Below are 13,389 nucleotides of genomic sequence, written 5' to 3'. Positions count from 1 at the left end.
CAAGTAGAAGGAACTACTGGGACAATTGATGCTGGTCAGCTGGAGCTAAGAGATTAGCAGTGATTAAGAAGAGACCAGCATCACTGAGGTGAAATTTTCTGGGAATTGTTTTCTGAGAACACAAAGAAGCTGTGTTCCCAGAGAGAGCCAAGGTTGTACCTTGTGTAATGTGTGAGAGTGTGTACTGGGTAATGTGTGAGAGTCACCCTGGTGGTACTGGTTTTGAAGGCATGAAGGGGTCATGAAGAGCAGCTGAGGTTTGGCACTGTGAGAGGTCATGGAAGGCCATTGGTGGAGGTACAGCTTCAGTTGCAATTGACATCAGCCATGGAGATGCAGAGTTTGGAGTTTGCCTAGCTGGTTTCCATCTTGCTTTGGGAATTACAGTAAAGTGATTGGATGAATCTCAGAAGAAATTTTGAACTTTGGACTTTTAACATTATTAAGACTGCTATAGACTATGGGGACTTTGGAAGTTGGACTAAATGTATTTTGCGTTATGCTATGTTTAGGTATGGCCCCATAGACTCATATGTTTGAACAGCTTATGGGGGCCAGGGAGTGTAATGTAATGGTTTGTATGTGCTTGGCCCAGGGAGTGGCATTATTAGGAGATGTGGCCTTGTTGGAGTAGGCGTGTCTCTGTCGGGGTGGGCTTAAGACCCTCCCTCATCCTAGTTGCCTGGAAGTCAGTCTTCCATTAGCAGCTTTCAGATGAACATGCTCTGTGTTCACCATTCCTGTCTGGATGCTGCCATGCTCTTGCCTTGACAACAATGAACTGAACCTCTAAATCTGTAAGCCAGCTCCAATTAAATGCTGTTCTTTATAAGACTTGCCTTCCTTGGTCATGGTGTCTGTTCATAGCAGTAAAACGCTAACTAAGACAGACATTAAGGGACTGAGCTTCCTTTATAACTTAGGCTCAGTTTTGAGGCAAAGTGTAACAGTATTTTTGTTTGATCTTTGACAGAAGATCTTTCTATATAACCCAGGCCAGCCTCCAGGAATCCATTCACAATCATTCTCCGTATCGAAATTAAAAAAAAAAAAAAAAAAAAAAAAAGATTTACTTTATGTATGTGAGTACACTGTAGCTGTCTTCAGACCCACCATAAGAGGGCATCAGATCCCATTACAGATGGTTGTGAGTCATCATGTGGTTGCTAGGACTTCTGGAAAAAACAGTCAGTGCTTTTAACCACTCTCCAGCCATCTCTCCAGCCCAGTATCCAGATCTTTGAATTTCAGTTTATTCACTAAATGAGGGTAACCCATTTACACAGTAGGAGTTTATGCTAAGGTCTGCTATGATGCCTGGCCTGCAGGAGCCCTTACTTAGTATGTGTGCGTTATTACTGTTGCACTACTGATGCGAAAACAGAACAGGAACCGCAGATCACTAGCTCACTAGGATTGGCTGGGAGCTAAGGATTTGTTTTATGCAATCTCAGCACTCAGGAGGCAGAGGCAGGAGGATGGCTCTAAATCTAAGGCCAGTGTGGTCCTCATAGTGAGTTAGTTCCATGCCAGCCAGGGTTACATAGGAAGATCCTGACAAAATAAAAACAAAACCACACAAAAGTCTTATCCTGTGTGGACACCGTGTACACGCTGTACTTAGTTCTGTGGGGATGTACTTTCGGAGGCCAGCAGTCAACATCAGGTATCTTCCTCAGGTGCTTGTCACGTTGTTCACGCTCCAATGAATGACTATACCACAACATAAATTAGATTTGTTTTTTTCGGGGGTGGGTGGGTGAGGTTGGGGGATAGTGGTGCAAGGGAGAAAGGGTAGACCTGGGAGGAATAGGAATCAAGTGTGATCTGGTGCATTGTATGAAATTTCCAAATAATTAACAAAAATATTATGTAGGTGGCGGGGGTGGGTGGGTGGGTCCATCTCCCTTGACTTGTACAGCTCACTGACTAGAGTGATTGGTTAGCTAGCAAGGCCCAGGGATCTTCTTGTCTCTGCCTCCCCAGCACTGGCATTACCACTTGTATGCCACCATAGCTGAGTGTTTTTTCTTTTGAGATAGGATTTCACTATGTATGGCTGCCTTGAAACTTGCTATATAGACCAGGCTAGACCCAAAGTCATGGAGCTACACCTATCTCTGTCTCCTGAGTGCTAGGATTAAAGGTATGCCCAGCTGTGCTAGATTTTTTTCATGTGGGCATGGGGACTGAATAAGGTCTCCATGTTTGCACAGCATTTTACCCACTGAGCCATCGCCCAAGCTCCTATTAACTTCTTCATTCCTTTTGAAGTCTCAGTAAGCGAATAAATGCAAAAAACAACCAAGCGAGCATAGAACTCAACAAGAACCATTGGCGAATTAACCTAGGCCTCCCTGGCCATTTACTGTTGTTATGTCTCTAGGTCAGATTGTTGGGGGGCAGTGAGATACTACTGGCTGCCTCGATGTTAATGTGGGTTGAACATAGCCCTTGATTTATCGGCAGGCTAGTTAACAGAAACATTTGGTCATCAGGTCATGAGCTCTGCCCTCTGAATAACCATGGTTATAGGAGATTCTATTCCCTCTGGTCTTGGTCCAATATGGTTCTGTGTTACCTATCCTACTCTGTGAGACTAGCAGCTCCCTGAGTGATGCTGAATGCAAAGAAAGGTTGTGCTCCCATGTGTGCTGACACAGGTTTCCGCGTGCTTTACAGGCACTCCTCAGGAAGTACGTTCTGGTATAAAAAGGAGCCTCACAGTCAACTGCCAAGCAAGAGGGAGGCGCTGCCGAGTACCTGAAGTGCTATGAACGTTGGTAAAGGAGTTGTCAGAGGCACTGTAGGGCCAGGCACCAGGTGAAGGCAGCGAGGTGTTGAGGGAAGAATTAGACCCTTGTAACAAATGAAAAACAAGAAGAAAATATTAGACATAAATGTAGAACCAGGGAAACGCTGTATTTTTATTTAAACTCAAATAGAAGGAAAAACAAAATGTAACCAAACAATACAGATATAAAACGCAATATGCTTCTGTTTTCTGGTCAAATTTATCAGGTACTACAAATAGAAACAAGGCCACAGGTGAACAAGCATGAAAATGCTGGGTAGTGTTACACACAAGCCTGCAGCACTCCCTTACCTGTGGTGTTATCCCGCAGCAGTTGGTGGTCAGTATCTACAATGGGCGATGTGGCTGTGCCCCCCAGCACACTTCCTGGGGTGACATAGGGGTCAGATTCAGGGTCGATATTTTGGATACCTTTCCATGGCACTCCTGGTTGGAATTCTGAGACAGAAGAAATAGGAGAGTGCTAAAGACAATGAACTTAAACATTTTCTATTTCACTATTATGTTAAAATAACTGTTCAGTAGAAAAAACATGGTCCTGTAAAATGAAATCTATGCATCAGGTTTTCACTATGAAATAGAAAAAAAATGTATCCTGAACAAATGCTTTTATCAGTAGCATGTCTATCAGTGTACTGTGTGTCTATTCGTCTGTCTGGAGGTGCCCTGGATCATGCATGGCTCCACAGATGATTTTCCAGCTATTAGAGGAAGCCAGGTTGTAAGGGGAAGTAGGAGTGCTGCCTAATGAAGCGAGGCCAAAAACTGGGAGAAAATCTGTGTTTGAGACCAGTAACCTTTCCCAATTTTCTTATGTGTTTACTAAAATCACATAATAAAATGAAATATAAGTGACCATTATTTCTCAGACTGTCTGGGGATAGTTGGGAATAATTTAACTGCTCGTGAGAAAACCTAGACCTATACGTGAAGGCTTATCCTGTGTTTATTGATCTGCTGAAGCTGTACTTAAAGTTACGTGGTAACATTAACAATCTGATATTTCTCTAATTGTGTAGAGAAGATTGTATTAAGTGTATAATTGTATTATATGAACAAGAGGCATTATTTCATTTCACTCTAATAAAATGTAGTTATAATACTTTTATGTCGGAATTACATATGAAGAGAAGGATAATTATGGATTTTTATTTTTACTAAATTTCCTATAATGAAAACAGAATACAGAGACAGAGGGAGGGGATGGAGGAAGGAGGGAGCAAGGAAGGGAGAAAAGAGATGATCTTACTGAACTCATCGCTGTGTACCTGGGACAGATAAACGATGTATCTGACTTATGAGCGTGTCAATCAGTTCAATGCTACTTTAAGACAGCTCATGCTCCAAGACAGTCTACACGCAGGACGAATGCCGAGTTCCAGCTACAAGGACACCTCCTTTCTCCTGAACTCCCCATGTCTTAAAGACCTTTTCATATCTCCTAACATACACTTCATGGTTCATGCCTTAACTTTATCAGACAATAACTACTACATGCAGAAAAGAAAGCATGGGGGCTTCCTCAGTAAAGCTAGCTGCACAAACAGGGTGTTCAGAACATGAATGTAAGAGAACAACTATTCTAGGAAAAGCATTTTATGAACAATACCTGGAGGCCAACTGGCATTGCTGGATTTACTTCCGATTTTATTAGTCGGTGGAGATTTGGCAGGTAACCAGCTATCACCAGCAGGACCCGTATGGCCACCCAGTGTGTCACCTGGGATTATATCAAACTGGTTGTATGGTGACCCTCCTCGGGTCTTACCAGGGGCCACTATAGCGCCTGAGAACAGAAAGAAATAATAACTAAGGGAGAGCTCCAGGGGGCCGGAGAGATGGCTCAGAAGTTAAGACACTGGCTGTTCTTCAGAGGGTCCAGGTTTGATTCCCAGCATCTACATGGCAGCTATTAACTGTCTTGTAACTCCAGTTCCAGGGGGTCTGATGCCCTCTTATGACCTGTGTGGGGAACAGGCACGCACACGTGCATAGACAGACAGGCAGACCAAAAACCACCCCCACACACAGGAAGACAGAATTCTGGACAGCTGTTAGTAGAGCACGACTGTAATGACTCAGCTCACCTCTCTGAGCTTCTCCATTCTCACCTAAGCTCACACGAGTGTTCTCATTCTAGAACAGCCCTTTCCATCTGAAATCCTACAGTCTTATCTAGTCAGTGAAACACATACAAAAGTAAAGCACAGTATTTGTGGTTTTTATGCTAATCACTCAAAAGTGAAGAATGGGAGAAACTCCACAAATTTAGTGCCTTGGACAGTTAAGTGATCTCTCTACTGATGCCTCTCACCCCAGCTCTTAAAGGCTGGTTGAGCTTGGGTTATCTGGAAATGGCAGTATGCAAAGGCCACTGGAGAAAAAGCCATCTGCAATTCTGCAATTGCTTTAAATTCCAAGGCAATGAGGTGGAATTCCTGCCCAAGGTCTTCGCCAGCAATGAACTTTGCATTTCTGAGCCCAGGGACTCTTACACAGAGAACAGAAAATCCTTTGTCACTGTATTCCCAGGGGTATCCCTGTGGCTTTGTTAGTACCGCCTTCAAGCATTTTCATGCAGGAAAAGTTGAAAGTTTAAATTCATTAAGTTAAAAACAATAGCCATAATTTTTTTACTTTAAGTAAAAATTAAAGAACCTATGGGAGACTATTTTTCTCATTTCCAAAATAAATATAGTCTGCCCCTCATTTGGCATAGTCTTGGGGTGGTGAATCATGAGCACACAATGATTTGCAGGATAATAAATTAAAGTTCTTACATAAATACTGAATAAGCTATCTGTTTGGTTTAGACTACAGGAGTGTTATTGCCGTGTCTCCGTCCTCTGCCAAGAGGACATTTGCTTTTCTGAGGACAGTGTGGCTCACACAGAGGCACAGCACAGTGAGTTGGTGCCGAATGAAAAGCTCAGTTATCTTGGAGATCGCTAAGGAAATGGTCTGTATTCTCTGGTGAGGAGATACCTCTGAGGTATCGTCTAGCATGTCATTTTATAATATTATCCAGACCTGGTAAATCACTAGCCTGAGGGAGCTATAAAAGTGCCCAGAGCTATAGATGACACAGGACTAGGGTTACTCAGTCCATAAAACACACCTTATAATTTCAGTAAATTATTTTTGATTTTGATCATGCTTACTGGGACAGAGAGAGAGCTCTGGGTGGCTTCTTCCCCAGTCTCTGCATGGGCTTATTAAAGAGGGTTTATAACAGAAACCTGAAAGGCTGCAGACTGAATGAGCTGGCTGGGTTAAGCCTTCTGGGGCTCTGTAGCAGGAACACCAGACACTATCTATATTGATTCTCATGGAGACAACTCTGACTCCATATGAAATATTGACAAATGAAACAAACATTGCATTGAAGGCGGAAAGAAGGTCTAGACTGCTTATCTGTTTTCTAGGGAAATGGAGAAGCTCTTAAAGGAAATTATGGATAGACAAGGCTAATCCGCACTTACAATATGACTCAGATGCTGTCTGAAGGGACACTAATTCACAAAGAACAAGGGGCTCTGGATAAAGTTCAAACTTTAGGAATTCTCATCTTCTAGCCAGTTTTTGAAGCTTAGGGAGATGCTCTTTTTCTGAGACAGGGCTTCACTACGTCTCCCAATATAACCTTGAACTATGTATAGCTTACGCTGGCTTTTAACTTACATGTACCCATGTCAGGGCAGGAGCTTTTAAAAATCTGACACTGGGCTCCCAAAAATCACAAAGACAGGAATTTGAGATTAGCATGGACCACAAATTCATTATTACAAGGCTCTGTCCTAGAAAACCAACCCAATCCAACCCAAACCAACCCACCAACCAACACCTCAGCAAGAGGATTCTCTTCTCTTAAGACACTTAAATAGGGTTTTAATCTTACAGGTGTACCAATTTTATAACTATTATCTCAATCCCATGGTAAGTGGGACATTATGTTATGCGTAATTAGAACCCTTTAAATGCCTTGAAATATGAATTGTAAGCCAAACCCTCCTCTGGTAGGTAATCATAAAACTTAGGGAAAATGTTAAGAGACTCATTACCAAAAGCTAAAAGATTTGTGCTTAAAAAAAAAAAAAAACACAGAAGGGAGGGCTAGAGAGAGGGCCCAGTAGTTAAAGAGCACTGGTTGCTCTTCCATAGGACATAGGTTTATCCCCAGCACCCACATGGTACTTAACTGCAGTTCCTAGCAATCCAATACCCTGTCTTGGCCTCCGAGGGTATTACATGCATGTGGTGCACAGACATATAGACAAACAGAACATGAATACACATAAGAGTTAAAAACATCGTAAAAGGCATGGTGGTATACATTGTTAATCTTAGGACAGAAGAGATGAAGGCAACAGAACTTTCTGAGTTCAAGGCAGCATGGGCTACAAGACACTGCAATTATTCTTTTTCTAAATAACTAAATAACTGTTTTGGGGAGACAGGGTCTCTATATGCTGGTCTGGAATTTGCTTGACTTGAACTCACAGAGATCCACCTGCCTCGCCTCCTGAGTAGTGGATTATACACTAAGCCTGTCTGAGATACTGCTTTAAAAGTGTGGTGGACATGCCTTTAATGTCTGCACTGTGGAGGCCGAGGTAGCAAATCTCTGGGAGTTCCAGGCCAGCCTAGAATACAGAGAAAGACCCAGTCTCAAAAAGGAAACACAAACACCCACACAAAAGCCAACTTAACATGCAGGATACTTGGTCCCTGAGTAGGATCAGAAGATTCTGCTACTAACATGAGGCTGCTCTCTCACCGTTTTTGTGCATGGTAGCTTCTTGTGTGGCCACAGATGGCAGCCCTTCCATCATGGAGGTCCACTGTTTGAAGCGAGACTCAGTTCCAGCCTCCTTGCCACCAACCATACCATAGTCCATTCCACCAGAGCTAAAGCCTGCAAAGAGATCACAACATGTCTATAGTTATATCAGAAACTAAATAGCCCAGGAAGAGCCCAAGAATGCCTTTTGACATGGTCTCTCTACAGAAACAGCCACTTGATCCAAAACTCTAATTTTGAGTCCTTCTGGATTAAAAACTGTTGTCTCCTTTTCATGGACATCTTTAAATGAATCATCTAACTGTACATCTCAGTGCTTACCTGCACCTACATTTTTCTGAGCAAACATTTGTGCCCGACAGTTGGGGGCATTCAACTTCTCTCCGACCACATCTGATACCAACATGGGAGAGGAAGTTGTTGCATTGAGGATTCCAGTGGAAGGAAAGGCTATGCAAAGGCACCTCACCATCTAGGGTTTAGGAACCAGTACAAGGTCTGACTCATGACACTCAGCTGTGCCTAGGGAATGGCAAGAAGCCCACTGATACTCTGTCTGGGGGTCGGGGGCAGCAGTTTTTTCCCCCCACAGGGAGGAATACCCTTCAAAGCTACAGGAAGCATTTTTTTTTTAAGATAAGATTCTGAATTCACAGTGCTGTGCGCCCCAAGAAGGGTCAGGCTCTCCCACTATGGAGTACCAGAGACTGAAGGCCACGTATAAGCTGTGAGACTTCCCAGCACAGCTGCACAGGGCCAGTAACCTGTTCCCCACTGGGTTACAGTGCAGTTTTCAATGAACTCTCGAAACAGGTAAATTGCAGATTAAAGCCAACCGACAAAATGGGTTTACACAGCCACAGGAGTTTAGAGAGGGGCTTCCATCACAGCCAGAAGATAAGAGCTGTGGGTGAGTAGGGCAGGGCAAACACAAGTCCCCACTCCACCTCAGTTAACAGGCTTTGGGGTTCCAGCCAGGCCAGAACCCAGCTGTTGGCACCTGCTCTCTCTCCTAGTGTAAAATGATATCTTAGACTAGATCTCCCTCAAGCTCTACTGATCCAAGTCACTGAGGATTTCATGTAGCTCCTGATCCTCCTGCTTCTGTCTCCCGAGTGCTGGGATGACAGGTGGGTGTCACTATAGCTGGCTTGTCATTCGAGACATTTTGAGAAAACATAATAAAAGAGGCTTACTTAGAAACAATGTGATGCATGGTGGCTCACAACCATCTGTAATGAGATCTGATGCCCTCTTCTGGTGTGTCTGAAGACAGCTACAGTGTACTCATATATATAATAAATAAATAAAATATTTAAAAAAAAAAAAAAAGAAACAATGTGATGGCTCATGCTTTTAGTCCTGGGATTTGGGAGACAGAGGCGGGCAGATCTCTGAGTTCAAGGACTGTCTGGTCTATATAAAGTCCTAGGACAAGCTACTTAGTGGGACCCTAAAAACCACCACCACCAAACCCAAAACAACAAAACCAGACACACAGTATGCAGGCATACTAAGAAACATCATCCTTATCACCCTTTCACCCAGAGGTATTCTGCATATAAATTAAAATGCTCAGCATTAAAAAAAATGAAGTATTTGTGCTATTCTTTTCTGTTTATTCTCTGTGGTCCTGGCTGTCCTGGAGCTCACTAGATAGACCAGGATGGTATTAAAGGCACGCGTCCCCACGCTCAGCATTTTTTGTGATCTTTATAATTATTATTTTTACAAAAACTCAAGCCCTGTATTATATTTAAAAGATATTTTCAGTAAAATCTTATTGTTGCAGGCTTAGTACTTACTCAGAACAGGCAGGCATGCAGTTCTACGTGAAGTAGCCAGGCTTGCCATAAAACACATTTATTATTTAGGAAACAGAAACAGATCATGTGTGGAGCAGACCTTTAATCTCAGCAGAGCATCTCTTGTGAGTCTGAGGCCAGCCTGGTCTACATAGTGAGTTTAATGAGATCCTGCCCCTGCCCTCGCCTTGCTCTCCGAAAATGAACAGAAATAGAATCCAAATCACAAAATTTCAGTAAATGAAAATGTGTTTTTATTTGGTGAACTCTGATCTTTAGGAATCAGCAAAATAACCACAAATCACACCGTTCTCTATAAGACACTGTGCTAACACTTTTGTGTTTAAGCTCGAAGCCATGGCTCAGTAGGGAGGAGCGCTGGCTGCTCTTACAGAGAACCTGGGCTTAATTCCTAGCACCTATATGGTTGCTCACAACCATCTGTAACTCCAATTCTAGGGTTCCAATATTTCTTTTGGTCTCCAGAGGTATTGAGAACATATGGTATGATGTACAGATATGCATTCAGGCAAAACACCCATAAACACAAAATAATGGAAAAACTATATTTAAGAAAAGGTATATGTTGTTAAAAATGAACAGGGCCATCACTAACACATACCACTTCTTAGCAGACAGCACATATTGAAGATGTTATGATGACTGTCACTGGGATAAGCCTGGATTCATTCATTCATTCATTTTTGGAGACAGGGTCTCATGTATTCCAGGCTGACTTCAAATTCCTGATCCTTCTGGGTTTATTTCCTGGGCTTTATATGCTAAAACCACAGGCTTATTTTGCCTACTGTGAGTTGTCTGATACTCTCGTTTTCCTTTCCCTTTCTTTTCCTTTTTGATATAGGGTCTATCTATATAGCTTTGCTTGGCCTGGAAGTTGACATATAGACCAGGATAGCCTTCAACTGGCTGTGGTCCCTCTGTCTCTTCTCTTGGATGCTGTGAATATAGAGTGCCTGACTTTCTGCCTCTTACTGAGGATGACCCCAGAACCTTGAGTAGGCAAATCTTCTACCACTAAGCTACATCCCAGCCATGTGTGATACATTCTTTATTCACACACGTAAAAGTATCAGGGTCACCAAGCTAAACTCTGCTGGCCATGAAGTCAGTTTCTTCCTAAGTAGTGACATGCATTTGGAGTGAGTATGGCCAAGCAGTGAGAACATGCACTGAAAGATGAGGAAGCTGCCTTTGACTCTCCCTTGTACTTTCTGACGAGGGAGGTTAAGGTAAGCTGGGTAGTGGCAGCATCCACTTTTAATCCCAGCACTCAGGAAACAGAGGCAGGCAGATGTTTAGGAATTTGAGGCCGGCTGGTCTACCAATAACTAAAAAACAAAACAAAACAGACAGGGGAGGCAAAAGGACAAGATGTTCTATTTTGTGTTCGCATGTTGTCTCAAAGGTCTAAAGTCAGAACCTCCACATCCACAGTAACCAGCTTCTGCCAGCAAGCTTCAGCCTTTACAGAATCAAGAGTGGACCTTTCCAAGTTCTTACGGGAGGCTCCCCTACTGGCCATACTGGCCTTCCACAGCCCAGAGGAGATGGCAGTATAGGCAAGTGCAGCAAAGGGCCGTCCTATGTCAGAAGGAAGAAAGGTATTTCCCCAGGACTGAGGACAGAAGCCAGGCTTTATGCATTTGCTCCGCTGCAGAATAGCCCAGAGAGGCTATTGTGAGTTTAAGTCACTTCTCAGGTCACCTGCAGCTGGCGGAAGCTAGGACTCCCAGGATCAAAGACACCCTCATCTTTACTACCTCCTAGCTTTAGCTGGATTCCTAGTCAGTCAGACCAATAAAGGACTGGGCCAGGGACACAAATCTCATGTTTCCTCACTCTTTTTTGTGTAGATTGGTATCTTCTTTACCAAAATAAATTCTGAGGTCATTAAAGACACAAACAAACAAACCAACCTAGTATCTTGCCATTCAGATCAGGTTGGCATTGAATTTGTAATACTCTTGCCTCAGTTTCCCTCAGTTTCCCAGGAATATGCCACTGAACAACTATGTCCATCCATCCATCCATCCATCCATCCATCCATCCATCCATCCATCCATCCATCCATCTCTTGATTGACCGACTGACCGACCGACAGACTGAACTCACAGATATCTACCTCAGTCTCCTGAGTGCTGGAATTAAAGCTTGTGTCACCATTGCCAGGCTATTTTTTATTTTTTTTTAAAGTATTGTTGTCTCACTGACTGAACTTTGCTTATAGTGTGTTGCTCACTTCTTTTTTTTTTTTTTTTTGTTCTTTTTTTCGGAGCTGGGGACTGAACCCAGGGCCTTGCGCTTCCTAGGCAAGCACTCTACCACTGAGCTAAATCCCCAACCCCGTGTTGCTCACTTCTAAAGAGAAAATTTATTGGACCAAAAAAAAAAAAAAAAAAAAAAAAAAAAAAAAAAAAATCAATGTCAAAAATTGCCTTATTCCCCAGCTCCAAAAAAAGAAAAAAGAAAAAGAAAAAAAAAAATTGCCTTACATGTACTCCACCTACCTTTAAAAAGACTTGGCCTAAAAATTTTAGTTCACATTGAGAAGGCAGCTTTATTAGTGAAGTGAGACACTTATTTTCATAGGTACAACCTCAGCCATGTGCAGCATTCGGAGGAAACTTCATTTGGTTTGTATATGTACATGCCATGTATGATTACCTGCATGTTCCCATGTGCACATGTGGGGGTCAGAGGTCATCAACCTCTGGTATTATTTCTTAGGGGATACCAACCTTGTTTCTTTTTTTGTTTGTTTGTTTTAAGGACAGGGTCTCTCACTGGCTTGCGGCTCACAGACTATGCTACACTAGGTGACCAGTGAGGGCCAAGGACTGTATTTACTTCTCTAGGATTACAGGCATGTACCATGTACCATTATCTACTATAAAAATAGAGGTGAGGAGGGGATGGAGAGATGGTTTAACACTTATACCTCTGACTATCTTCCAGAGGACCACAGTTTGATTTCCAGCACCCACATGGTGGCTAATAACCATTTGTAACTCCAGTTCTAAGGATCTAAACCCTCTTCTAGACCTTGAGGGCACTGTACAGACATATACCCTGGTAAAACATATGAAATAAAAAAACAATTTTTGGGGCTGGGGATTTAGCTCAGTGGTAGAGCGCTTACCTAGGAAGCGCAAGGCCCTGGGTTCGGTCCCCAGCTCCGGAAAAAAAAAAAAAAAAAAAAAAAAAGAACCAAAAAAAACAACAATTTTTTTAAATTATAATTTTTCAAGACAGTATTTCTCTGTGTAGCCCTGGCTGACCTGGAACTCAACTCTGCAGACCAGGCTTGGCCTCAAACCCACAGAAATTCACTTGCCTCTGCCTCCAAAGTGCTGGATTAGAGGTGTGCGCTACCACTGCTAGCCTCAGAAATTGTTTTAAAAAAGAAAATAACATTAAAAAGAAAAAAAGGGCTGGAGAGATGGCTGGGTGGTTAAGAGCGCTGGCTGCTCTTCTAGAGATCCTGAGTTCAATTCCCAGCAACCACATGGTGGCTCACAACCACCTGTAATGGGATCCAATGCCCTCTTCTGGTGTGTCCGAAGACATGTTGTGTACTCACATATATAAAATAAATAAATCGTAAAAAAAAAAAAAAAAGGAAAGAAAAAAGAAAAAGAGGGTAATGCAAAAAATCAAACACTACTATAGGATTGAACAAGCAGACTTTAAGTACTTTCCACCACACAGAACATACCAGAACCATATCCAGGGATTGGTCCTTTGGTCGGAAGGTCTGGGAGCCCCACATTCAGCGTGTTGGGTACCATGTTGTCCAAATGTGGCTTAGGCCCAACAGGATGAGAAGGTGAATGCTTCATGCTAGGTTGCCTCTGCTGCTGCTGCTGCTGCTGCTGCTGCTGCTGCTGCTGCTGCTGCTGCTGCTGCTGCTGCTGGAGAGCACTCACCATTCTTGCCAGCTGAGG

The 13,389-nt window shown here is 42.9% G+C and overlaps 1 protein-coding gene across 16 annotated transcripts in view; it reads right to left on the bottom strand.

The window, feature by feature from the left end:
* The window catches only part of Tnrc6b (trinucleotide repeat containing adaptor 6B), a 217,437-nt gene that overhangs the window by 20,203 nt on the left and 183,845 nt on the right, over positions 1-13,389 (bottom strand). For 14 of the 16 annotated variants that reach the window (NM_138845.4, XM_039078367.2, XM_063262963.1 and 11 more), the window contains 5 exon segments: positions 2,764-2,859; positions 3,107-3,253; positions 4,425-4,601; positions 7,593-7,730; positions 13,161-13,383. In NM_138845.4, the coding sequence (NP_620200.2) occupies positions 2,764-2,859; positions 3,107-3,253; positions 4,425-4,601; positions 7,593-7,730; positions 13,161-13,383 (781 nt within the window). 16 annotated transcript variants of the gene reach the window in all.

The sequence above is a fragment of the Rattus norvegicus genome, chromosome 7 (genome assembly GCF_036323735.1).
Source record: "Rattus norvegicus strain BN/NHsdMcwi chromosome 7, GRCr8, whole genome shotgun sequence".
Classification (NCBI taxonomy): Eukaryota; Metazoa; Chordata; class Mammalia; order Rodentia; family Muridae; genus Rattus; species Rattus norvegicus.
This window is presented reverse-complemented; position numbering and strand designations above follow the sequence as displayed.